Source organism: Bombus pascuorum, chromosome 8 (assembly GCF_905332965.1).
Source record: "Bombus pascuorum chromosome 8, iyBomPasc1.1, whole genome shotgun sequence".
In the NCBI taxonomy this organism is placed as follows: domain Eukaryota; kingdom Metazoa; phylum Arthropoda; class Insecta; order Hymenoptera; family Apidae; genus Bombus; species Bombus pascuorum.
This window is the reverse complement of record NC_083495.1, coordinates 5,702,151-5,728,564: the sequence shown is the minus strand read 5'-3', so window position 1 is coordinate 5,728,564 and position 26,414 is coordinate 5,702,151. Positions and strand designations below refer to the sequence as shown.

The 26,414-nt window shown below is 31.4% G+C and overlaps 4 protein-coding genes and 2 long non-coding RNA genes across 22 annotated transcripts in view; 3 read left to right on the top strand and 3 right to left on the bottom strand.

Moving 5' to 3' along the window:
• LOC132910146 (uncharacterized) overlaps positions 1-6,100 on the bottom strand; it is a 57,630-nt gene extending 51,530 nt beyond the window's left edge. For all 6 annotated transcript variants that reach the window (XR_009658692.1, XR_009658694.1, XR_009658693.1 and 3 more), the window contains exon 1: positions 4,204-6,100. This is a non-coding gene — a long non-coding RNA (uncharacterized LOC132910146). The remainder of the gene's footprint in view (positions 1-4,203) is intronic.
• Positions 6,101-6,772: 672 nt separating this feature from the next.
• Positions 6,773-9,608, top strand: LOC132910135 (BOS complex subunit TMEM147). 3 transcript variants are annotated; one of them, XM_060965635.1, is made up of 5 exons: positions 6,773-7,058; positions 7,288-7,426; positions 7,501-7,722; positions 7,805-7,886; positions 9,212-9,608. In XM_060965635.1, exons 1-5 carry the CDS (start codon positions 6,982-6,984, stop codon positions 9,229-9,231), a joined length of 540 nt encoding a protein of 179 aa, XP_060821618.1. In that variant the 5' UTR covers positions 6,773-6,981; the 3' UTR covers positions 9,232-9,608. The 3 variants fall into 3 exon arrangements, with proteins under 3 accessions (XP_060821618.1, XP_060821617.1, XP_060821616.1); XM_060965634.1 differs by having other exon boundaries at positions 6,775-7,058; positions 7,805-8,068; XM_060965633.1 differs by lacking the exon at positions 9,212-9,608 and having other exon boundaries at positions 6,777-7,058; positions 7,805-8,142.
• LOC132910116 (DDB1- and CUL4-associated factor 8-like) lies at positions 8,206-13,072 on the bottom strand. Of its 7 annotated transcripts, none has more exons than XM_060965596.1 (13): positions 12,920-13,072; positions 11,470-11,880; positions 11,195-11,386; positions 11,039-11,128; positions 10,647-10,942; positions 10,432-10,575; positions 10,079-10,302; positions 9,843-10,008; positions 9,596-9,758; positions 9,391-9,521; positions 9,198-9,335; positions 9,005-9,124; positions 8,206-8,919 (listed from the first exon to the last, which is right to left on the bottom strand). In XM_060965596.1, exons 2-13 carry the CDS (start codon positions 11,786-11,788, stop codon positions 8,758-8,760), a joined length of 2,145 nt encoding a protein of 714 aa, XP_060821579.1. In that variant the 5' UTR covers positions 11,789-11,880; positions 12,920-13,072; the 3' UTR covers positions 8,206-8,757. The 7 variants fall into 7 exon arrangements, with proteins under 7 accessions (XP_060821579.1, XP_060821581.1, XP_060821578.1 ...); XM_060965598.1 differs by lacking the exon at positions 12,920-13,072 and adding an exon at positions 12,466-12,870 and having other exon boundaries at positions 9,014-9,124; XM_060965595.1 differs by lacking the exon at positions 12,920-13,072 and adding an exon at positions 12,466-12,866.
• A 420-nt stretch (positions 13,073-13,492) lies between these two features.
• LOC132910128 (acylglycerol kinase, mitochondrial) lies at positions 13,493-16,354 on the top strand. 3 transcript variants are annotated; one of them, XM_060965623.1, is made up of 9 exons: positions 13,493-13,633; positions 14,081-14,203; positions 14,285-14,404; positions 14,482-14,872; positions 14,950-15,065; positions 15,161-15,336; positions 15,402-15,548; positions 15,632-15,750; positions 15,822-16,354. In XM_060965623.1, the coding sequence occupies exons 2-9, from the start codon at positions 14,094-14,096 to the stop codon at positions 15,933-15,935; spliced, it is 1,293 nt and encodes a 430-aa protein (XP_060821606.1). In that variant the 5' UTR covers positions 13,493-13,633; positions 14,081-14,093; the 3' UTR covers positions 15,936-16,354. The 3 variants fall into 3 exon arrangements, with proteins under 3 accessions (XP_060821606.1, XP_060821607.1, XP_060821605.1); XM_060965624.1 differs by lacking the exon at positions 13,493-13,633 and adding an exon at positions 13,665-13,865; XM_060965622.1 differs by lacking the exon at positions 13,493-13,633 and having other exon boundaries at positions 13,665-14,203.
• Positions 16,355-19,769: 3,415 nt separating this feature from the next.
• LOC132910147 (uncharacterized) lies at positions 19,770-21,590 on the top strand. Its single transcript, XR_009658695.1, has 2 exons — positions 19,770-21,189; positions 21,313-21,590. It is a non-coding gene; the product is annotated as an uncharacterized LOC132910147 (long non-coding RNA).
• A 632-nt stretch (positions 21,591-22,222) lies between these two features.
• On the bottom strand, positions 22,223-26,180 carry LOC132910122 (X-ray repair cross-complementing protein 6-like). 2 transcript variants are annotated; one of them, XM_060965609.1, is made up of 10 exons: positions 25,995-26,180; positions 25,494-25,649; positions 25,147-25,318; positions 23,906-24,344; positions 23,699-23,795; positions 23,382-23,619; positions 23,134-23,295; positions 22,811-23,041; positions 22,544-22,734; positions 22,223-22,466 (listed from the first exon to the last, which is right to left on the bottom strand). In XM_060965609.1, the coding sequence occupies exons 2-10, from the start codon at positions 25,635-25,637 to the stop codon at positions 22,356-22,358; spliced, it is 1,785 nt and encodes a 594-aa protein (XP_060821592.1). In that variant the 5' UTR covers positions 25,638-25,649; positions 25,995-26,180; the 3' UTR covers positions 22,223-22,355. The 2 variants fall into 2 exon arrangements, with proteins under 2 accessions (XP_060821592.1, XP_060821591.1); XM_060965608.1 differs by lacking the exon at positions 25,995-26,180 and having other exon boundaries at positions 25,494-25,988.
• Positions 26,181-26,414: the final 234 nt, after the last annotated feature.

Below are 26,414 nucleotides of genomic sequence, written 5' to 3'. Positions count from 1 at the left end.
GTCAGACAAAAGAGGTTTCAAGCCGATGGAAAAACTGCTGCGATTAATTCCAGTAATAATACCTAAAACCAACATCTACGAGGTATCGTTGTGTTTAATTGTCACACACACACACGTACACTGTATCAATTTATCATCAATTACTACAACTCTATAAAAACGTCCCGATACTTATTGATAGGAGTATATATATTTTCAATTTTACCATGAATTTCCAAACATCCTTGTTCCAGGTATTCCTCTACAGGTATTCACCCATTATCCTTACTTTCGAAGGATAATCGTCGTATCTCTTTTTCAGCCGCACTGTCTTTACAGATTCGATCTCGCGATGCCGACGAGCAAACGGTCGAGAGGTGAAGAGGGATGGATGATAGGGTGATGCATGTCCCATGTACCAAGGGTGGTAGAGGAGGATGGGGAGAGCCGAGAACGTGATCCCCTGACTGATCCGTGAAAGCGTGAAAGGGTTTCCACTCCTTTTTCCACCCCTTTATCCACTCTGCGAGAACACGGGGGTGTCGCGAAGCAACGATCAATCACTCCGCACCACCGTCTACTGATGCACCCCTTTCCTAACGTCGACTAACGTTGCTCCTCACCCCTCGCCCTTCGAACCTCCCTCCGTCATACTACTATTCACATAAAGGGTTCCACCAACGATATGGCCAAACGAACATCCCACTTCGTCCATAAATACACCTCCCCCCTCCAAACCATCCTGATCTATCCACATCGTTCGAGGTGGTTGTTTAACGTTGCTTCGATAAGCTTTCGTGTTCTTTTTTCTTTGTCTTTAGACATCGAATGGTTCAGTGCAACACGCTGGATTTCACAGGAAGATCGATCGTTGAGAAAAGCTTCCATTCCTCTCTCAACACGTTCCTTAATCCATGTACTACCGGGAATGTAAATAAGCGCGTACAATAAAGCAGCAACGAACAGTGTCATATCGATAGTACGAAAATTTCTAAAATTCTAGGATTAAGAGGTAATGGAGAAATTAGTAGTTAAGATAGAAGATACCGATAATAGCTTTTCTAGAAATGACGAAAGAAAATTTCGACTAACACACGCGTGACGAACGATCACCGCTGGGCAACATCACGCACGTTCGTCCGTGTTTTAGAGGGAAGACACCCAGTGGCTCGCGTTTCCATCGAGGTGGTGCTAATGGCCGAGACGGTGAAAGAGAAAGAGGAGAACCGTACAGGGGAGAAAAAGGGGAAAGAAAGATGAACGATTAAGGACCGTGAGCAAACGGGCACACACTGGAAATCGGCGTTGGGTCAAGATACATCCAATGCCGGTTTTACGGTTCGTATCCGTGTCGGAGGATACTAAAACTAATGTATTCATGAGATAATTATTTCTTGCATTCATTACGGGGCTGTAAAGCTTTTATTGGCTCGGGACTTGCCTCGCGAACCACGGGCCACCCTTACAAAGTAGAAATAGCACGGTCCAGAATGGACCACCGCCTATCGTTCTTCCTCGTCCGATTCCCCTTTCTTTCTTTCTTCCTTCGTTTACGCCGTTTACGACATACATTTAAGGACAGTCCTTAAAACGCGAATCGCATGGTCGTATCGATAACCGACGAACGCGATATCTCCGCTGCTAAAAGCATTCTTTAATAATATTTAACGATGGACCATGGAAATTTAATGCCCGCCCCTGGTTCCAGTCGGACAGCGAAGAGAAAAGCTGATTACATACATAATTATTCGTAATCGTTTGGGATTTTATAATTTATTCACTACCAGAAACGAAGCTGTTAAGATCGAGTCGCGAATTAATTTCCACTATCGAAATATGCTGATTATTTGCTGATTGCACGATTATTGGATTTCTTCGCTTCTTTTATATTGGTCCTAGAAGAGCATAGCGAAGCATCACGTTTGCATTACTTTTTGTTTTAAATGTTTCTCACGAATAACAACTTTTTTACTGCTCATACTTTCTATGAACTCGTCTCAAGTGTTATGTTCGTAAAATGCTTTGCTTTTGCGTAAAATGCGGTGCTTTTTAATCGTTCAAACTCTACTTTTATTCATTTTCTTGGCTCACGTTGACGGGCTTGTGTAAACGTTTAGTATTGCACCGTTAACTTTCTCTCGTTTTAAAGGGTTGATAGTTCGTCATGTAGAATTTTTTAGTATGTATAAAACGAGCAGAACGAATGATTCGTGACGCGCTTAAAACATTTGCGAATCAGTATCTTCTCACACCTTTCAACGACGTATGTAACGCTACAAAGCGAGCAGAGAAAAGCAGGAGAAAGGGGGCAGCAACGGAGTGTCCCAGAAGAACAGAGACGCCGGCGGAATATCAACGAGGACGCCATCGTACATGACAAAGGGCGTTATTCCTTCCGGTACCGCTCCCGGAAAGGGGAAGATACATCAACTCCTGTGTCATATAAAAATGTGTTTATGCGTCGCGCACTAGGAATGAAAATATGGCAGACAAAAATGTCCCGGATGCTGTCGAAATAAACGAATTACTCCTTCTTTCACACTTTCTCCTCGAATCTCAGAAAATAGAAAAAAACAGATCGAATACAATAGATGTGTAATAAATAAAAATCTACAAAAAGATATAAAAGATATGAATAAATATGTTTAGGGAAAGAATTGTTTCTGGCTCAGATATTTGGTAATTCTTAAAATAGACACAAACAAATCTAACAATAAGAGAAATAGGAAAAGGGCATACGAGCCGCGTGGAAGAATGGGGTTGACGGGACGAAAGTCATGAAAACCGGAACCGGAAACGAATCTCATCGTTATACACAGCCGTGATGTAATTCTCAAAGGAATCACGAATTTACTAGAAAAATCTACTAGAAGAATGTACTGTGCTGGTTTGGAAATTATACCAAATATAAGAAACGTACTTTTATCATTCCTGCTTCCTCATAACGAACAATTTCATGCGATCGGATATCTATAGGTACATGAACTTCTGTGTACAATGATTAATTGTAATGAAAGATTTGACGTGATTTCAAAGGTTTACGCCAGCAAAAGTAAGAAGCTTAAAATTATTGTATCGATCAGGAAAGAGAGAAAAAGGAGATCAAGATGGGAAAAGAAGGACGATCGATGCAAAGGGCAGAGACGTCAGGATTTCGGATTTTCGCACGTGTTTCCAGCCTCGTCTGCGCGATTCCCGTAATCCCAGATGGCCGCCCCCTCCCCTCAAAGAGAGCCGCACTCGAGATTTCCTTTCTCCGTGTAAAAGGAAACGGAATTGAAATCGGCTTTTCGAAATTGCGCGCCGCCCCTCCCATGGCCATGCTTCTCTCCGGGGAGAGAAATGCAAACACGGCTTTGCTGAGCGCGCAACTTGATCGGAAAACAGGGAAAAAGCGAGGATGATATCGTGTGGATTTACAAGAATACACGGGAAGGGAAGAATGTATCGTCTTGTCGTTTCGGAATAGTCTCAACCCCTGGATTTCGGGTTAAGAACGCAGTCTTCTCTTTTAAACCTGAACGATCCATTTAACCGAGTTATTAAGAAAACAGACTTATGCGAATGATAATTTAAATCTTCCACTATGAATTAATTATTTTCAAAGCTGAAACTTTTATTCGACTAGACCATTTAATTTTATTGCAGGGCTGAGTTAAGATATTACTCAAATTAAAAATGTAGTGGTATAGCATTGTATACGTTTCCTTCGGTGACAATTAAACAAGAAAGAATATTTGGTTCGTGGTATGTTAGCACGTAATTGTTTAAAATGATGATAATTTGTGGAAAGAATAAATTTCCATGTAGATTTTGAATGTAGAAATTCTAAATGTAAATGTAAAAATTATAGATAATTTTAATAGAAAAATTGCTTTTCGTAGTAATTTTGCTTATAGTTTCTACTTTCGCTTTGATTTTTATTTATTGTCTTTGTAAATGATTATATAATATGTATTTTGAAAAATAAGTACGAGCTAGTATTTAAAAGAGGAAAGAAAATCTGCGGTAGACTAATGGTGGATGGTGGTGCCCTCTTACGACTACTTGTAGAATTATAATAAAAACGTGATTTATAATTACATACTATTATAAATAATTATTACGATCTTTTTACAACTATTGCAACGTGCTATACTGAAATATAAATGAAACTAAAATATCCAGTTACATAGACAAATAAAAATATTTTTTGTATTGATGAATATATAAACACTCTCTTACCTGTTCTGAATTTTGTATGTATTGAAAATCTTGATATCACTGACATCAATGTTTATGCAATAATTTATACATAACGATTAAATCTGATCAACTTGTTTATAAACATATGAATTTATTTGATACCATGATTATGATAATGCTAAACAAAACATTGCTGTATGAAGAAGCATATAGATCAAAATAAACTGAAAGGTAAATAAAAAAAAATCACCAATATATTCTTTATTTTTCTTGTTTATATAAATATATTTTTGTAAAAAATGAATTGTACTCGTTACTTATTCTTGAGACATGAAAATAAATATAATATAAAACACTATATTTCACAAATAATTACAGGTATTGGAATAGAAATACAAAAGATGAAATTTATATTAAAACTTCTGAACTTTCTTTGCATTCACTTTCATTTTGAATCATTGAATCAAAATAAATTACTTTTATGTAAACTAAAAATATATATATGAGTAAATGTTATATTTAAACAATACTCAAATATTTTAATGTATTAATACACTGACACACACTATTATTAAGTTTATAAATGCAACACATTATAACAGATAATCTCCTTAGTTCTTATACCAGTAGTTAAACAACACAATATGAAGTGAACTCAACGCTAGTCTCAGCTAAACTGATCTTTCCTCCTGCACTTGCTACGGAGAACAGTTATGCTAGGATATACTCAACACCTCCCAGAGCATCCCTGACCAATCATAGGGAATTCCCAACCAATCCTTCGGAGTGGATTCTCTATCACAAATGATAGAAAGGGAGAACTGCTTTTACAATACAGACTGTGGTGGTTTACAGACGGAGCATGCTCCATTGGAATATTCTAAATCCCACGCTAAAAGGGGTGTGTCCTACAGATTCCAAGTGGGAAAAAAAGAAGGGATCGTATCTACCATCGACAACGTTGAAAAGGGTAGATGGATTCTAAAAAGCAGGCTGAAACGTTAAGATGGAGCATGCTCCGTTGCAATACTCCAAATCCCAGAGCTAAAAGGGTGTGTCTTGTGAATTCTAACTGAATATAAGAGAAAGAATTGTCAAATTCATAATACATTCTAATATTTTATATATTTTTTGCTTTCATGAAGCTTTTGTCCTTTTAATGAAAATATAGTGATATATTTTTACGTATCTATGTCACATTACAATGAAATTAATCACAAAAAAAGCATTGAAATAAATCAAAACTATTAGAAACACATAGTCAATATCTTTCCAGCTGCAATATCCTTTTTCATCAGTCACCCCTTTTTTAGGAATTAAAGGGGTGACTGGTACCCCTTTTTTAGGAATTAAAGGGGTGACTGGTGCCCCTTTCAAAGGGGTTAAAATATATAGGGGATGATTTAATGTTGCAGAAAAAAACGTTTGTGCCATGTAAGTTATATATAAGTTATAATGTACTAAAAACTATAGTTTTATAATACATACACGTTGTAGACTAATCTTACTAAAAAATTATAAGCAACTAAATAACTTATACATTAAAAATTATTGAAAATTATATCATGTAAATAATATATTTTTTATATATCTCTCATTTGTAAATGTATAAACTTATCAATCTGCGAAATTATTAACGAACAGAATAATTATTGTCCGTTTAAATATTTCTTTGGAAATGAAAATAAGAAACGAAAAGATAACCTTACTTAAAACAAACTAAAACATAACCTAATAGATTAAGAACTTCGTAGATAAAGTAAGCACAATCGAAATAACTTCTTAAATAAATATCATATGAATAAAAGAACTTAAAAATATAAAATATAACGTACCTGAAAAAAATTATTTATTTTTTTAAAACAACACTATAATTTTTTCATTTTTATTGTAAATTGTAAATGACAAATCTTTAAAACTCAAAATCGATATATCGATATATATATATATATATATATATATATATATATATATATTTATATATATATGATCACAAACTACGTTGAAATTAATAAAAAATTATTAATAAAATTGAAAAAATTTTACGTCTGATCATTGACTATATACAGTATAGACCTTATATTATACGGGACTTCATGTCTCACGTTCTGAAATACCGACCTAGAAAGTAATTAGTTTTCCTTACGCCCTCTACAATTTACTTCGGTGAATATAAGAATTATTTATCTATGATCAGAATACTTATACTCTATTCTTTATAATATCAGGTAATATATAATCATTAATTAAGTATAGGTACTCGTCTGTGATATATGTATGTAATTAACAATTAATTTGAGAATACGAAAATGAAAATTCAAACGAAAACAAAGATTTAAAAATATACATTCTTATGTTTTATATATATGAGACTATAATTTTATTTGAAACTACATAAGTGAAATATTTAACTATTACTGTATAGCAATATATTATTTTGATAGTGTTCAATGCTTCTTGAAGTATTATAAAAATATAGAATTCTATACTTCATTGCAATTACAGAATATTCTATTCTATATTTTATTTATAATTTCATACAAGACTAGTTTTAATTTAAACCAGTATTGTACTGAATCGATAGTGGCGCATATGACACGAAAATGATAATTCGAAAACGTGGGACATGGAAAAACATTGTATACCACGTCTATTCTGTATCTCGTCTGTGCTTTTATACTATAAAAAATGCACTTTCCCACCGCAGATATAACATCCCATTTGATACTTGTCATATTGTCATCTTTCGTGTATGAGTCGTCTGCTATATAATGATGAATAGTATTTAAATTAAATTTACATAATATTACTGAAAAGATGACATTATATCATTTTGGAAATTGTTTAGCTTTAGTTTATGTTCCATATTATCTTACTTATAAATATTCAGGGTTGTAAGTACATTCTAAACATTTCTAACCTATTTATAGTTATTATTATTTGATCATTATTTTGGAATTTATTTTCATTTCAATAATTGTACTACATATGACAATTAATATCATGTGATAATTATACCACATTAATTATAATTTAATTATAATTTAATTATAATTATAATTTATTTCTTAATGTATTTATCATACGAATAACACATTTCGAAATATATATATAAACTTTCAGATCAGAATATGGTGCATTTTGGAAATGTATTCAAGCTGGAGGTATTTACATATTTACACAATTAGTAAAAATGCTGGCACTTGCTACTTTTTTCCCTACAACAGATAACATAGGAGGTGAAGATTATGATTTAATTGGTGTATGTATTTATATTTTTAATTCGCTTGTATTTAATTATTGATTAACTGATTTAACATATAATAAATTATGTAGGAATTTTTAAAGTCTTCGATAGATTTAGCTGATTTAGTAGGAATTTTATTATCATTGAACAATATACCCGGTAAAGGGCATGCAAAAATTTTAACTGCTGGAGTTGGATGGGCTGGAGCTGAGGTATTACTTACTAGGTTCCTTCTATTATGGATAGGAGCAAGAGGCGCAGAATTTGATTGGAAATACATTCGAAAGAGTCTTGAATCTAATGTTAATTTAGTGAGTAATAATGTACTACGGCTTTAATAAGTAATACCTCGCAGGAAATTTTTTATTAAAACTTTATTTTTTATGCATATAGGTACAACATATAACTACAGCAACACTTGTATGGTTATGGTCACGACATGATTTAAAACGAAGTTTAGTTCCAATAGTAACTGGTATGCTTATACTTACAGTATATAGACCACTTATTTTAGATTTTCTCCTAGTATTTTTCTTAACTGGCCCATGGTTAGCCCTTATTGTTAAAGCTACTATTACTTTCATCATGGGTGTTACGACATTATATATGTATGCTGGTCTTGCTTATTCCATAGGCATCTTTTGAAGAACATTATGTGTATGTTTTAAAAGATCAATATTTTAATCATATTACCGTACACATTACAAAGTAAATTTTATTCTACCACTAAATTATGTCATTGTTCTACTAACTTTTTATTTTATATAATAAAAAGAATTGTACCAATAACAATATTATGCATAGAAACAATCCTTTATTTTCTTTTATGTTACATTTTGATATTTAAACTTGGCATTCTTTTCACAATTTTCAAAACACAATTTGTGTTGCAAAAACGATTAAAATATTATTATTCTGAAATATCATTGAACTTGTAAATAATAAAAACAAGAATGTAAATTTGGGTATATTTGTTAAATATGATCGTAAATACTTATCTTTTTAGGAACAATAATTTTTTTAATTTTTCAGAGAATAATACAAAATTGTAATTATGTTGTTACTAGAAATGGATCTACATTATTTCTAATCTTCATCTAATACTTTACATATTTTTAGCAAGTCTTTATACATATTCAACGCACCCTAAATCTTATGATTATAATAAATTATACATATCACTTGTATTATTGAACTACTAAATTGGTAGAGCAAGATAAATCAAAATTTCAAAACGTCTAAATTTATCATAATCTCTTCATCATAATTAGCCATTTGTAATAACATCATTCAAAGATAGTATAAATATTAATGTACAAAACGTAGAATAGTCCGTTTTAATACCTCTAAGATGGAGGACATTGCAATCTTCTAATTCCATCTCCTTCTGATTGACTATCGCTATGATCAGAAGAGTCATCATCCGAAGAATCATCAATATTATCATCATCATCGTCGTCATCATCATCCTGATTTTGGTTACTAGAAACTCGTCTTACGTTTAGATTCTACATCACAATGTAAAATGATCAAATAAATTTCTGTAAAATTTTGTATTCTTATAATTGTCAATTTATACTAATCAATACACACTAGTCTTACTCTTTCCGTATGACGAATATGTCTTAATAATATCCAAAGCATTTGACTATCGAATGCATCGGATTCGGTATAAGTTTCTTGTGCCCTGTTCATTGCATTAGATGTAACGCACTAGAATAGAAAATATATAAAATAATAACATATATATGTTTGTATCACAACAATTTTCGTAAATTACACATACTTTTTCTATTAAAGGTACATTTTCTATTTTTTGAAGTGAAGGTGGATCTTCGCAAGAAGGTGCCCAAACTTTCACATCACAATCAAGCCCACTTGTTGCAAGAATAGGAATATGTGGATGAGGCTCTAAACAATTTACCTATACGACAGAGTGTTATTAAACTTTATCATTATATTTTTAATAGATTACATACCACTCCTTGTTCATCTCCAGGCATCCAATTTACGATTGCTTCAGTGTTCTTCTCCCAGATAAATATATTTCCACAATCCGACCCAGATATAACAAATTCACTCTTTGGCCCAAAGAAATTAACTCCCTTCACTATGAAATATGAAATATAATAAGTGCAAATTTTCATTTAATTCTTGTAAAATGTACCAAACAATAATATATACCAGTAGCATTGTTCCTATGACCTTCATATTTATGAGCAAAATCTCCAGGTTGTGGCGATATTGCATCAAATAAATATATATCTTCGTCGTTATAAGATGCAAGAATTTCAGTTCCATCATAGTTGTATACAGCACAAGTTACATGTACATGTTTCTTCATAGTCTGTTTCATGAAAATTCATGAAAATTAGGTTACAAAAGAGATATATAATTTTATTTTTAATTGTATAAAATCCAAAAAACATACCAAATGTGAAGGACATAATTCGTGTATTGGTTTAGATACATTTCGTCGGTCATATACTCTAACGCATTGAGACCGACCAGCAACACAAAATTCGTTGCTTTTGAGAGGATTACAATGAACGCTGTACAATTGCACGTGGAAAGTACCGTCCCTTACGACTAGTAACCTATACAATCAAATTGTTTTTATACATCGTGAAAAAATATGTTTTACAAAAGGCTACTTAAAAGACGTACTTTGTTGGTTTCTCTTCTCTGATATCTATAGACAAAACTTTTGCATCTTCACCAACAGAAACAATAACATGGGGCGTATCCGGATGAAGTGCAAGTTTATGAGTTGGCGCATTGTGCGAAGCTAATTTTCGTGATACGCCACGTCTAATATCTAATAAACGTACTTGTCCATCACGAGCACATGTAGCCATTAAATTTTCTTCATCGAATGGTAGCCATTTAGCCTGAAAATAAACAATCGCAGTGATATACATTTTTGTAACAATAAAAAAGTAAACAAATACAAAATATATATTAACATATTTTCTAAATGGAAATATAGTTCATTACAAAATATATTTCAGTATACATACTTGAAACATATTACTCCTATGACCACTAGCAAAAGAATGATGTTTTTTTCCTATTGCCCAGTCCCATATGACTACATACAAATCATCAGAACCACTGGCTAATAAATTTCCTTTTTTATTAAAATTTAAAGCATTAACACAACCCTAAAAATATTATATAATAAAGATTGCATTCTAGTCTTTTAAATACAAAGTTTAAAACATAAGATGTGTACCTCATGCTCTTTAAGTTTGTACATAAGTTCAAAGTGTTCTACAACGTGTAAGGAACCGTAATATCTACGTTGAAAGGATGGATTAATTCCCATTTCACGGTGAAGAAGTTCTGGCACTACAAACCAGGTTGGCTTTGGTCTTTTCTTCTTCAAACATGCAGGAGTATCTGGCTCTGACTCTTCTGATTCCTCCTCACTAGCTGTTTGTTCAGTATCAAAATTTGAGTCATTTGATAAGAGAGACTCTTCTAATTGTCGCAAATCCTGTTCTGTTACATTTAATAAAAGAGGCTTTTCTAATTGTCCCAATAAAACCAGTTCTTATTTCTTGCAATGTTTAATGATAAAAATGAAATTTATAAAATACGAATAATGAATGTAACAATACATACCAGCATATCTAGCATGTGAACTATCATTATCAATTTCTAGTCCTTCTTCATGATTCTTTGTTTCCCTAAGAGCTGCAGCTTCTTCAGTTTCTGCATTTAAATACTATATAGTATCAAAATCTTTCAAGTATTACATGTCTTTTTTCAACTATTTACCTGATCTCATTTCGACATCTTCAGTAGTTTCTTCACTACAACTATCCTTAGACTCCTTTACTAATTGTGTATTATCAACACTTTCATTTTCTGATTTTGATTTATTACAAACATTTTCATTTAATTTTTGATGTTTACTCGATTCTTCATTAAATATATTAATGTCATCACAATTATCATCATCTACTTGAGCTACAAATTAAAACCAATAAATGTACATTAAATAATTACATAAGTTTGGTAACTATTAAGATATTAAAATATTATTAAAACACCTTTTGAAATACTTCTTTTACACTTATTTTGATTACTAGAAGGAGAGCTTGACTCACTATCATTTGACGAAATTAGAATATTGTCTTGTGAGGTGGTTGCTTCCGACAATGTTGTAGAATTAAAAATAGAAAATGATGTTTCTCTTAAAGAGTTTTCATTCTGATTTTCTTCAAATGTATTCTTCTTATTAACAACATTACATTTATTATCAACCACAGGTTCAACAAGTTGTATTATCTCATTTGTTTTATTATTAGATGTAGATAGTTCAATATCATTTACTTCTTTACATATATTATGGCAATTGTTAGAATCCATCTTTTATTACCATTAAACCAAGGTTTTGCATATAATAAATATTTCACTTCTATTTTTCATCTATCAATATCTATATTGCAATTTAACTTTACCTGTAATGTAAAGTTAAATGAATATTATATTTAACTCAGTATAGTTATATATAGCGTAATCATTATGATGATATAACCAATTAAGATTTGCTTTTTTACATAAAAAATAGTTGAAAATATAAAGAATAAATGAAAAAAGATAGAATGAAATCTTTCTATTCCAGATCTTAGTTTCCAATATATTAATTTCAAAAATCACTAAGTATGCTAATTTGTTTCTGGATTAATAATTATTTTTATACAATAGTAGAGTTTCAAGAAAAATTCTAAAAAAATATTTATCTTATTTCTTTATTTAAAATTCTAACCAATAAATAATATTCGAATGATTCTCTTGCTTTTAATATTGAATAGCATTTAATAACTTTCTATTTTATTAAGATTTTCAATATCTTTAGAGTACATTATTGGTTTTTTATATGAAAATCCAATCTCAATTACTCAAATATATGCAGGTGTACTTACAGATTCTTCTTTAACCAATCTTCTTGGAAACGAAGTCTTAAAAACATATTTCATTCTATGTTTTCCATTTATTTTTACATAAATTTTATCTAATATTTAGTTCTATTACTACAATCATACCTTGTATACTGTCACTTAAGTCTCAAAAAAGAAGATATTTCTTGAATAAAATAAAATTTCATTAAGAGAATGGATATTTTAGGAATAAATAAATTATATATTCAGATTCCTAGAAATTATCTTATCAACTTTTAGTACTACATACAGGTACAGTGTTGCAAAATATAAACAAAATATTTAAAAAACATAAAATCAACAATTTAATCACGTAAAGTTATTATAAATTCCACTGTTTAATGTTAACCAATAATTATGGATTATTCTGTTATTAAATACATTTTTAAAAATACGTGATTTTGATCTTTTTAGTAGAACATAAGGATACAGAAAAATATGTACATCTACAAAATGTTAACATAAGCGTAATCTTATAGATTTAGGTACTGCGTTTTACAAAATACAGTTAACTATAACCATCGACAAATGTCAGAATTAAAATAATAATTACACTGACCTGTCATCCGTAAAAACATGATATTATTTTTATGCATATGTAAATATACGAATAAAAAATTCGCACATTTACGTGTTATATAAATTTATTGTCCATTCTCTTTTTTTTTTGTAAATGAAATTAACTGATAAAATGGCTGATACTTATGAAAGTGTTTTATTGTTAACTTACAGCAGAGTTGTCGGGCTTAAGTTCCGGAGCTTGAACAGTTTCTCGCACTCTGCTTAATACTGCAGGAAACACGTGTGTACATCAAACTATTTCCTGTTTAGGAAACGAGATATAAAGAGACAGAATTTATAATATCTCTATTGAACTATTTCTGAAATTGTCCTGTTTTATAACGATGACGCGTAGTGGCTGCAAATCCGCATTTGGACCACGCTTTGGACAAATAAGATTCACCTATGAAAAAGTGATCAACGTGATGATAAAAAATAATTGACAAATTTCATAAAGAGGCAATTTTCATGATTCAGAAATCATAGATGGAGCAGCTATTGCACAAAATATTTATATGCATATATATATTTCTTCAAATATTTAATAATATAAAATTCAGATATTACATTAAATCAGATTATTATATTATTTTACCGTTTATCAGCAATAAAAAATCTATTATTTGAAATTTTATGATTTTAATTAAATTCGCAGTATTTATTAATATTTTATGCGTGGAATTTAAAGGGAATTGTAAACTATCCTAAACACGTGAGTATCAAGTCATTCTCTGATCAACTTGTAGTTTGTATATATATGATACTTGTGATAAGACTACAGATGGGATACTTGTAATAGTAGTGATAGTACATACAATCCGTAATACCGCATAAATAAAGGACTTAGGAATTAAAAACTTCTCAGAAAAGATTTTTATAAAGTTACAAGCTTTTTAAAATATGAGAATTCTTTTTGAAACGCGTATTTCATAAATTTTCAAAAAGTGTGTGTACTGTTAAAATTGAGATTACCTTATTATAGATAATAAAAATTAATTTTTTTTGTAAAATGAAAAAATGCAGACTTTATTTGTTTTAAATAAATCTTCGTAATGTTTGTGTACTTTTAAAAAACTTTCAATTGTTTATAAATGTTACTTGGCGTACAATGTACAATACATAAAGTACAGATTCATGAAGGTTATGTTGTTATAAACAGAAGTGTTTAAGAAATGGCCAAAATATTAAGCTTTTTCCGGACTATACGAAATAATTGGAAAAAATCTCTGGTGGCATGTGCAGCTGTAACATATGGAATTTCATATGGCAAGGAAGTATACGAGTAAGATACAAAGTTTTAGTCTTATAATTGGTAAATTCATTCTACTGTTGAGATGACATTAAAAAGTGGTAATATTTTTAGTGCTAACCAATTAATGAGACAATATTGTGAAAGTGTATCACAATATGGTGATTTTCCACTTCCAACAAATATAAAACCACGCCACGTAACCATTATTTTAAATCCAACTGCTAAAAAAGGGTTTGCTTATGTCTGATTTGTAAATTGTGATTCTACTTATAGTTTAATTATTGATTAATTGTTATCCTTATTTGTAGGAAAGCTAAAAAATTATTTCAAAATTATTGTGAACCACTTTTGCATTTAGCTGGAATTGCTGTAACTGTAATACAGACAGACTCACAAAATGATGCTCGTAAAATTATAATGGATTTAGATACACCTACTGATGCTATCATAGTTGCAGGAGGAGATGGTACTTTATCTGATGTTTTAACTGGATTAGTAAGAAAATATGATCTCAATCTTAATTTAGTCAAACAGTGTCCCATTGGTATTTTACCATTGGGACAAACAAATAAAATTGCAAAATCTTTGTACCATGAATATGATGATCTATCTGATATAAAACAAGTGATAGAGGCAACAATGGCAATTATACATGAGAAATCAAAAATGATGGATATGATTGAAGTTAAAGCTATTGATGTATGTTTCTGTTATGTACATAGGATATTTTTAATTTTTTCAGTAACTAAAAATCTTCTATTGTTTTATAATTAAAGAATAATCCCGAAGAACCTGCAAAACCAATTTATGCTATGGGAACAGTGGAATGGGGTGTATGGAAAGATGCAAATGCTTCTGCTAACAAGTATTGGTACTGGGGATTTTTAAGAAAGTAAATATATGTTTTTCCTTCAATATTTTGGAATTTGCACAATATTCACATTAATGTAAATTTATATTACCTAATATCATGTATTTACTGTACAGATATGTGACTTATGTATTCAATGGTTATGAAGAGAATTTAAACAAATATTGTGATGCAGTATTAAAATATACACTTCCTTGTGAAGGTTGTTCTCGTTGTAGTCAAAACAATCTAATTTCTAATTTAAATACAAGGTGGTGGCATGTATTTCTACCAAGATACAATGCCTCCAGAGGTATGTTTTGTTATATTCACTACATATAATATCCCAAAATAAGCACAGGAAACCATATTTTTTAGATAGCATTGATTTTAGTAAAAGAATAAATGAAAAATGTGACGTTCTCCATGAACTACCTATATCAACTTGTGAATTGCATGTAGCAACTTCCAATATAGACAAGTTACAAGTTGAATCATCACCACCATCTTTAAAAGTGAAAATTGGTAATTAAACAAATATCATATGGAATAAAATTATATATATATATATATAATCAGGATCATGGAAAGTTACCTCTATTATGTAGGTCCAAAGGATATCAATTACTTTTCTTTCGTGTCTGAAGGTTGGAAAAAAGAAAAAAGTAATAAATCATTATGTAATCAAATAGTGGAAGCCAAGAAAATTGAATTAACTCCGCAAAAGGTAAAATTTCATAGTTTGAATATTCCAAATTTTAAAGATTATTTAATTTCTATATGTTAATTCATTTATAGACCGATAAAAATCATACATTATACATTGACAATGAGGAGTATGAACTAAAGGCAGTTGAAATTAAGCTGCTTTCGCAGGCAGTAAAAGTATTTTCTTCTGAACTGAACAGTTAACAAAATATATATATATATATATGTAAATAGAATTTAAGATCTGTTTATTTGTTTTAAACCTTTATGTCTTATTATATTGAAAAAAAGTAAACCAGTAAAAAAATTACCAAAATTTTTTATTATTATAATATATCATAAATATAATTTATGATTGCTTCTAAATGTATACTGTTATCACTTGAACATGACACTTATGAGTATATAATCTTTTTTTACCTACTTTGTAACACTTGTATGTTATGTCATATTTATTTTACAGTATGATATTTATTGTTTTAAATCCTATTAATTTTTTCTAAGACACCACATAGTAAACAGCAGAAAGCGCTCTGATATTTGTATTACATTCATCAGTTAATATTTTGAATGTACTTTTTTGTTATAAAACATTCCTAATAAAAAGTTTATATGAAATTTAACACAGATAAAATGCAATCTTCCTAACAATTAAAGAAATTCATGAATATTTTTAAGATTTTGCAGAAGGTATTGCCGTTATCATCACAAACACATATTTATAGTTAGTCCACATATATATAGTCCTTTCGAGTAACATTAAAGAAATTTAAAAAAGAGAGTAGAGAATTGTTTGGCACTTTACATACTTTTTGTGGTTCTGTCGATCGTGATCTGATGTTTCTTCTAACCAGCACTGTACAAGAAACAGGACTAGTCGACTTTTCTGATAATGATTTCCTGAGTTTTCCACATATCTATATATTTATACCTTGGTATTCTTGTTAACCAATCGACATTTTCTTTATACATATAATATAACGTAATACAATTTGGACAAAAAGATAGCACATGTGTGCTATCATTAATTTCTCATAGATAGAGTCCGAATTTCCCAAGTTTGACGAATGGCATATAAACAGTACCTTGTAGTAATAAGGTATATGAGCTTGAAACTGTATCTTCGCTATTCCTCTTGTATTTATCAACAATGATTGTGAAATCCGGTCGGCGAAATGATAGCACACTTTCAAAAGTTGTAGTGTTTATTATCTACTAAATTGTACAAAAATAAAAAACCTTTTAAAATTTAATAATGTGTGGATCCTCCCTTATTCTCCACCACCTCCAGCATTCGTTTCGGCAAAGAACGATATAGTTTTCTAATATAATCCAGCGATATATTTCTCCATTCCTCTTCAAGGCACTTTTTTAACTGATTAATACTTTCAAATTGCCTATTTTCTCTATAAACGGCATTGCTTAATTTACTCCAACAGTTTTCGATTATGTTTAAATCGGGGGAGCATGCAGGCCAGTCCAAAACTGCAATATTTTCTGTTGAAAAATATTCTTTCACAACCTTAGCGGTGTGAACTGCAGCATTATCTTGCTGAAAAATAAAATCTTGTCTCGCAATATGTGTTGCGTACTTTGCAATTTGATTTTGTATCAAATTACGATAGGTTATAGCATTCATCTTGCTGCGAATTGATATTAAATCAGTCTTTCCGTTATACCCAATACCTGCCCAAAGCATAATGCTACCTCCACCCATTTGACGCCGTATTTGTGACAATTTTTTTTTTCTTACATCATGATAGTAAAAATTGAATCCATCTGGGCCATCTAAATTAAATCTTTTTTTATCTGTAAATATAACTTTCCTCCACTTCTTGTTCCACCGTATATGTTCTTTTGCAAAATATAATCGATGCTCCTTGTGAATCTGCTTTAGAGCTGGTCTTCGTTTTAATTTCATCCGCTTTATGTGCGCGGATTGTTGTAGTACACGTCTGACATTCCGAGGATTAGTTTTTACGCCAACTTTTTCTGCAATTTCACGTGACGTGAGAAGCGAATTTGACGCGGCACGTAAAATTGCACGTTTTTCACGAGTACTAATCGCGGAAGGTCTCCCACTGCTTTTTTTTGTTCCATAATTATTTACATCTTTCAGTAAATTATAAATGACTTTCCGACTTCTACTGAGAACTTTTGCAATTTTAGAAATAGTAAAGTTTTCTTTCTTTAATTTCAAAACTGTTTGAATCTCTTCACTATTTAGCTGTTTTCCACGTCCCATTGTTTGAATCGAAATTTGTAAGGTTTCTAATGAAATTCTTCTACTTTTCACTACGTCTACACCACTCAGAATACACAGAAATACTAAGGAATGGAAACAAAATGCTTGGTGTGCTATCATTTCGCCGACCGGATTTCACAATCATTGTTGATAAATACAAGAGGAATAGCGAAGATACAGTTTCAAGCTCATATACCTTATTACTACAAGGTACTGTTTATATGCCATTCGTCAAACTTGGGAAATTCGGACTCTATCTATGAGAAATTAATGATAGCACACATGTGCTATCTTTTTGTCCAAGGGTGTATATCGTAATACTATAAAGCGTAATGTAATATATCGTAATATAATATAACGTAATACTATATAACGTATTACATTATAACGTAATGTAATATAATGTTATACTATATAACATAATACCATATAATGCAATATAATGTAATACTATATAACTGAATATAATATAACGTAATACTATATAACGTAATACAATATATCGTAATAGTATATAACGTAATATAATATATCGTAATACATTAGATCGTAATATAGTATAATATAATACATTATAACGTAACATAATATAACGTGATATGTTATAACGTAATATAATAAAACAAGATATAATATAACAAATAGTATATACAAATCTGGATACTCCGGCAGTGAGAATAGTGTTTTTATTGACTGAATGATGTTAGTCAATTTATTCAAAATAAATCGTTTCAATAGAGAAGTTAGGATTCGTTGTGTAACACCATCGTGTAATAATAAGCCGGAGCCGATTGTCTCTGTATCTTTTTAATATAATTCGTTAAGAACGATTTAGGTGCCATCAAATGAGTAACATATACCGACGAATTAGTAGAACAACTTGATTATGGTGGTTAATGGGTATTATTAAGACTTATCGCATCTTTTTGTTAAGCTGTGATATGATGCATGCTTATAGAACACGAAAACATGAATGGCGACGTAAGAGGGAATAATCCAACAATCTCGTAAGTCCGTTCTTCAGTGAAATTATTTATGGTGATAGCTGTGTAATACAAAGTGCGCTTGGAAGAACTATTAGAAGACTATTATAAGCGAGTTTCAAGGGAATATAATCTACTATTGGTATGAACGTATCCCAATTTATCCAAGACGTCGCGTTTATTCAAGGATGGCAGGAAACGCGTAAAATAGTCGGTTCCGTTCGCCTATGTTAACGATTCTACGAAGAACGTCCGAAAATACATCGCAATCGCAAGCATTAGGACCCGCTAGCTCACGACATCGTACAAAAGAGGGGCTTAATAATTTATAGCACCCTCAAGTGTTGACGTTTTTTCTTCTCACAGCAGAGGGTGATGAAGGCCAGACGCCCGTTCCAAGCGTTCGAATTTCATATTTTCTTACGTCTATTGTTTATACAAATTTAATTAATTGTGGAAATCCAATATTTCGAGGATTTCGGGACGAATAAATACTCGATTAAAAGTCGGTATGGTAATTAATAGGATTGATGACGACAAAATAGTAAGGATTATGGGGGCTACTCTACAAGTAGATGTCAACGGATTAAAGTCATACTGATATTGAGGAGAAGACAGAATGTAAACTAGACGCGCAGCTCGAACACATGTCTCCGGCGCGGTAGAACGAAGCCCATTATCGCGTACGAGAAACGCATAAACTATGTTCGATTGCGTATATTTTGTGAGAGTATGCAAAAAAAGCTCCAAGTAGCGTAAACGTGAACAGGATGGAATGAACACGGAGAGCAGCGGCCACAGATTATATGAAGTCGCGAATTACAATTCAAACAATTGACCAGTAAATGACGGACGAATGAGGAAGCATAACGGAATTTATGATTGGAAGAGAAGATGACAATGATAATCGACCTAAGGACATGTGCCAAACTCACGTTCACCGAACCAGTGGAGGATCAGGAAATCTGATTTACGGTGAAGATACTCCTGAGTTTGACGTATTTGTTTGGGGTACCAAATCAATGAAGATAATTAGCAGGGGACAAGTTTTACGGTTCGGGATTCTAAAATATTCTGCAATTCATAAGGTACTAAGCACGTTCTGAGTGCCGTTGTAATCTGAGAGCAAACGGCCCGTACCAACAGTACAATAAAACAATCGAACACGCACTTGCCATCGTCATTGCTGGTAGAGATCCACGAGGCTGGAGTCCTGAGGTAATAAAAGTACAAGGCGCATTAAATACAATGCACAACAGGGAATGTTGCCATTTACCGAGGGAGGTGTTTATAGGCTTTGACCGTGGCAGAGAGTCGTAGTACCAGATTAGACTCTGCAAAAGGAACAATACGTAAAGATACAACAAGGATGAGAGAGATGCTTGGATATATATATGGTAGGGGAGTTGGTACTCATGCAGCTGAAATACAAGGAACCATTCGAAATACAAGGGACCATTTCGGGTTTCCGAGCCTTTTTACCGGACGATCGCTACGATATGGAGAACAGGTAAGAAGGGGTTGTGTTAGCCCGCAACATTGGAAAAGGAAGGCCGCCCCGAAAGTGCAGAGGAAGATTGCCATAGTGTCGTAATATCTCGAGTGCAGGGAAATCGCGGTCCGTCCTGGGATACAACCGGGAAAAGCATGTTCTCGGTTGTGCAAGACGGACACAGTCCATCTTAGAACGCAAGTGGTCTTAAGTAATCTTAAGTAGTCTTAGGGAGACTACTGACCCTGATTATCAGTTCGGGATGAGTCGCGGTTCGATAGATTAGATCGGTTAGATCGTAGCCAAAGAGGGAAGAGATGGCACTGCATACGCTTGGTTATAACCGAGGAGCGATGTCTACTGCATTCAATTGTCAGTACCGAACGATGCATGGATGAACTAGGACATGAATTCAAGGCGCAGGCAAATTGCTACTACAAGGAGAGATCAAGTGGATCACCAAGGGTTTTACTCGGAAAGTTATGGCATCGGTACTACACGGTCATAAGCGAGGTTTGCTTATCTCGATTAAGTCGCGATTATCTCATAGATACAACCATGGCGCTCCTCGAATAAGAATTGATTCCTTATGGTATCGAGAGTCCACATTGAATTAATAATAGTTTTTCCAGGTGATAAGTTTGAAGACGAACTTATAGTCAGGTTGACCGAATGCAAGAAAATGCGAGGCTTCGAACGCTCGTAGCGATCGTCTGGTTTTCGTCATCCCCGATTTTAGTAAAAGATAGTGAAAACACTTGAGGGTGCTGTAAATTATGCCCTCTCTTGTTAGCGTACAAGCTAGCGAGCCTCTGCGGTTTCCTGGTTGTAATGTTAAATATATTTGAGTACTCTTTGTAGAATCATCAACATGGACGAACTGAGCTGACTATCCTACGCGTTTCTACTATGCTGAGTAAACGTAGCGTCTCAGATAAATCTGAATGTGTTTTTATAAATAATAGATCATATTTCCTTGAAATCTGTTTACACTTAAGCGATTAGTTTCATCTCGAACATAAACAACTTCGGTGCTCCACCAATTAATCCACACAGACTCAAGCATTGCAATACGAGGATTAAATTAGTTTTCTATTCTTTTAAGCTGACTTGTCTAAATATGAATTTTGTGAGATGTCCTGTTGTATCTCAATTGCCTTGTTCCTTATTTTTACATTCGCTGTATTCATAGAAAGTGATCGTTAACAAATTTTAAAGTACGACGTAGAAGAAAATGTTTAATATGTTAAAAATGAAAATTATCGAACAAAATAGAAAAAAATATTTGTAAGAATGTGAACAAGTTCATTGCAACTCGCTAATAACTTTGGCAATTCTAAATAAAAAGAAATTACATTGTAAGTAGATTTTAGGTAAATATAATGCAAGATACATGTGGGAAAAGAACCGGGTACGGTTATTTGCTAAAAGCTTCAGTAGTGCGGAGGAACATAAAATCGTTGGGCGAAAACGCAGGGCTCGTTTTTTCAGCGATCGTCTACTTATTGTAACGTCAAATCCTTCACGGCAACTAAATCGCTTTGTATACTCGCCTAATTATATTCCTAGCAACAGCTCATAGATGGCGAGCGGCACTTAATTGCGGTGGTAAGCATATATGTTAAATTGTTCCATTCTTACGCTTCACGAGCGCGAGTTCCGAGTTAAATGGATAACCCTGTATGGTTGGTTTTTATATATAAACTGGGTATATCAAGCATTCTTCTGGTTCAAAAGTAAGTTATTTTCCTTGAATAAAAAGATTACTCTATTTTATGTGAAATATATTATAATTTTATTAATTAAAGTAATCATTATAGCAGTTGCTTTAATAAAATTTTATAACGAATATAAAAATAATTCATAAATAAATTTTCAAATTTTTCTTGAAAGTTTGTAACATTTCATGTAAAATGTTTTTCAATCCTATTTATTAATTCATCTTTTTTACCAGATAATTTTAATCCCAATGTCTCTAACATATGCTTTAATTGTGGCACAGTAAAAGTTGTTATCTGTTAAAAAGAAAATAAATGGTATTATGAATTGTATTTAGGTATTATTTAAACTTGATATGCATCCATTAATGTACCTGTCCTGTTCTCAAATATTCTTGAATTTTATTCTCTGAAAAATCACTTGGTTGCATTACTTTGTTACTTTTTTTATGTTTTTTCTCTGGTGGATCATCACTTAGATGATAATCTATCTCTTTCATAAATACTTTATCATATTCGTCTAATAAACCATTTACCAATTTATACATCTTGTCAGTTTTTGGAACTAAGATAAAATTTTAAATTATGTTATAAAGCATTGTACAAATTATAATATGTGTATTTTTAATAATATGACTTACGTGTATCGTCAGGTAGAGGCTCAGGTTTTTCCAAATCCAAAGCTAGGGTTTCTATAATTTGATGTTGATCTTGTACTTCAGGATTTGAAAACAATTTTGGATTATATTCGATATTTAATTTTTTTATAATTTGTTCTAGTAATTTAACTCCATTTGGAATAATTGGAGGTTTCTTTTCAGTATCATCATATATATATTCTGGGAAATATTCGCTAATGTCTTGCACATTTTCTAGAATATAATTAAAATTAAATGTCAAATACTTCTCAAATACTCTTTCTTTTCTTTCTTATTTAGATATTAAAATATTTTAAGAGACAAACCTTTAAATGGTATTTTATACAAATAAAATCCCCCACTTTTTACATTTGGTATCATAGTATATAGGCTTGTACCAGAATATTTTCTGATTGTAACAGCACATATTATCATCAAACCTTTAGCTTCACATTTATTGAGTAACGCACCAAATAGTAATTTGTTATCTAGGATGAAGAATGTAAAATAATTTTAGTAGATATTCAAATATATACAAGTTTTTAAGAAATGGATAATAGATAATTGAAAGTACCTTTACGATAACTTTTGCCTGGTATGACAAAGTATGGTGTTTCAACATGATATAGAGGATGATAAGAAATGTGTTTTATGCAAATTAAATCAATGCCTATTTCTTGTGTTGTACATAAGCATCTTACTTCTGCTGGTGTAAAATTTATTTTCTCACCACCAAATGTTTGATATTTTTGAATATCTATATCTAAAATAGGTAACGATGTTTGTTGACTTTCTTCATCCCTTACTTCTTCCTATAATACAAACAAGAGAATATTGAAAATTATCAAATCATAATCATATATATCAGTAACAAATTATTACAATACATACTATATCATCATTTTCATCCACTACATAATATGTATGTGGACTCAAAGGAATATTGCTTTCTTTACTTATGTTTTCTTTTTTCAAATATGATGTTTTGCTGAAAATAAAGTGGATTTTGGAACTTGTCGCAACCTTCATTAAAATTTGGATCAATTGAAAGAATGAAACTAATATAATAACAGAAGTAAATAAAACTTTATTTCTTACACAGAAAGACTGCGAAGGGATACATCTATAGTCACATTTTCTCCAAGTCTCCAAGGTAGCTTTGCCATATTTCTAGATGGCAATTTTACTTGTTCCACTATATCTTTCAAAGATATTCTGTCGTAATCATCTGCATCGATTTTTCCAAATTGCATTTCCAAATCTTTATAGAATAAATCATGATTCCAATTTTCACCCAAACCAACAACTAATAACTGAAGATCTATGTCGCTATAACTCGTTGCTTGTACTCTTATTCTATGCTTTTCATTATCATCGCATGGAGGATTATCGCGAGACGTAAAAATAATTACTCTTCTCATCGGCATAGTTATGCGGATAGCAGAGAATGCTTGTGCTGCATGCCAAAGTACATCATATAGTGGATAAGCCGTAGAGGAAGCAATATCCCTATAGTACTTCCACTTGTTTCCTTCATCTATGTATAAGATGTAACAAAAGATACAAAAGAAATGATTTCAAAAATTAGAGCACCAAAATAGTAAAGACTGAATTTTTTCTATAAAAATTTTGCCTCTTTCCTATCTAATACTACAAAAGATATCTTTCTTCTAAATCTTTTCATGGTTTTTACCCTCAGTAACAAAAATTGCTTTAAAATTACTTTAGTTTTTTGTTACTTGTAGTAATATGTAATATATATGTTTATTAAATTTTATAACCAAAAATTGAACTTGATTTACAAATACTTATATTTATAGAATTATCTTATCTACAGATTTTGAATCATTCACTCTCGTTCTCTCTCTTCCATTCATATTTTAACTTACTTTGACTGATAATTATCCTACTTATTGCACCCTTTCTTGCTCTCTAAAACTCTCTTTGGCCTGCTTATACTCTGTCACTTTCTCTACTTTTTTTTTTACAATTTCTTGAGCCTTTCAACGATACTTCTAATGTTTTCAGCTCACTACATCTTCCAACCTTGTTAAATGTTGTACCCCCACACAGATCACACAGTCTCCCTTCCTCTTTTTCCCAGTACCTATCCTAATTTTTCAAATTTCCACACCTTGCTTGTGTTATTAACTATTGACTTATACTTCCTTCGCTTAGATATTCTGGCATTCCTATTCTCCGGATGTATTTATACCTATTATTGTATTTCGATTGCTCTATTTTTGTATATTGCCTTTATCATTGCATTTTTACTTTCCTTATAGTAAGTGTAGTAATTTACTTTACTTATAGTAATATATATGCAGAATATTGATTACCTATTTTTATTATTTCTTTCAAGCTCTCTTTTGAAGGTAGACCTAATTTCTGAAGAGTCAATATATGTTTGGTTTCAGGATCCTCATCCCATTTTTCAGTTCCAAACAAAACTAAACCTACCCAATCTTGTCTGTCCCATACCAATTTTCGCTTGAGAACCTCTTTGTATTGCTGAATTAAAAAAAACATAACAAAATAAATTAATGTTCAAATTGTTATTTGAATGTATGAATCATAACTTAATATAACTATATTGTATAACATTTCTTAAAAAGAACATATATTCAAAGACTATAGTAGAAATTAAAAGTATTAATATAATATATTATTATAAAACATGTAATACCTTAATGCATTGTAAAAAATATGGATTATCTGGATCATTTTTAAACATTGAAGGTGTCGTATCAATCACAAAAAGTGTACCATCTCTAACACCATAGAGGTCTTCAAGATCATTTTCTATGTCATCATCACTGCACGATTCCATTGTTAATTACTCCTAAAATCATTATTATACGATACCACTCTTAATTACTCCAAAAATCATTATTATATGATACCACTCTTAATTACTCCTAAAATCATTATTATACGATACCACTCTTAATTACTCCAAAAATTTTCATTGTACAATGCCATTCTTAATTACTCCAAAAATCTTCATTGTACAATGCCATTCTTAATTACTCTTAAAATCAACGAAAGCAAAGGATACTTTCTATTTGTGAGTAATTTAAGCAGTAATTGAAATGTGAAGTATATTTGATTTGAAGCAAATATTTAAGAACTCAAAATTTTTCACACTGATTGTAACGTGCAATGAACAAACTTAGTGAAAATTCACCTTTAACTCTATATTTGCTGCTATCGATATGGGAGATTTCTTCTGAAAATTACCACATTATCATTTTACTGTCACATGTAATGTTATCGCTTTAAGATAGTACTGTTTGATTTAAAACTTACAAACAGTTAATGTTAAAATCACAGTTTTGTATGAAATAAAAAATAAAATACAGAACACGATAAAGTAAGTAAAAGTTCTTTTTTTCCTCACGGTACAGGAGTTCAAGCAAAAATGAGCTCGCGCGCACGTCGGAAGTTCCTTATATATACAGGTATAAGGTACGTAATATCTGTATAATCGGTAACATACTCCTGACAAGGTTGGTCGAAAGGTGACGATCTTTGCCGATGTCGTGAAAAACGATTTTTCCATTCTAATATAATCAAACTGAATAATTTTTTAATTTTTATTGAAATT

Excerpts from the sequence above, each read along its gene's own strand:
- LOC132910128 (XM_060965623.1), top strand. The coding sequence starts at position 14,094 with ATGGCCAAAATATTAAGCTTTTTCCGGACTATACGAAATAATTGGAAA. Across the intron at positions 14,204-14,284 it reads TATGGCAAGGAAGTATACGA|TGCTAACCAATTAATGAGAC; the intron begins GTAAGATACAAA and ends TAATATTTTTAG. Across the intron at positions 15,751-15,821 it reads TTGAATTAACTCCGCAAAAG|ACCGATAAAAATCATACATT; the intron begins GTAAAATTTCAT and ends ATTCATTTATAG.
- LOC132910135 (XM_060965634.1), top strand. The coding sequence starts at position 6,982 with ATGACATTATATCATTTTGGAAATTGTTTAGCTTTAGTTTATGTTCCA. Across the intron at positions 7,059-7,287 it reads ACTTATAAATATTCAGGGTT|ATCAGAATATGGTGCATTTT; the intron begins GTAAGTACATTC and ends ATAAACTTTCAG. Across the intron at positions 7,427-7,500 it reads AAGATTATGATTTAATTGGT|GAATTTTTAAAGTCTTCGAT; the intron begins GTATGTATTTAT and ends TAAATTATGTAG.
- LOC132910116 (XM_060965596.1), bottom strand. The coding sequence starts at position 11,788 with ATGGATTCTAACAATTGCCATAATATATGTAAAGAAGTAAATGATATT. Across the intron at positions 10,943-11,038 it reads TTCACATGCTAGATATGCTG|AAAAGCCTCTTTTATTAAAT; the intron begins GTATGTATTGTT and ends TGGGACAATTAG. Across the intron at positions 9,125-9,197 it reads ATGTACCTTTAATAGAAAAA|TGCGTTACATCTAATGCAAT; the intron begins GTATGTGTAATT and ends TTTCTATTCTAG.
- LOC132910122 (XM_060965609.1), bottom strand. The coding sequence starts at position 25,637 with ATGGAATCGTGCAGTGATGATGACATAGAAAATGATCTTGAAGACCTC. Across the intron at positions 25,319-25,493 it reads ATTTTTTACAATGCATTAAG|CAATACAAAGAGGTTCTCAA; the intron begins GTATTACATGTT and ends TTTTTAATTCAG. Across the intron at positions 23,620-23,698 it reads TGGATGAAAATGATGATATA|GAAGAAGTAAGGGATGAAGA; the intron begins GTATGTATTGTA and ends TTTGTATTATAG.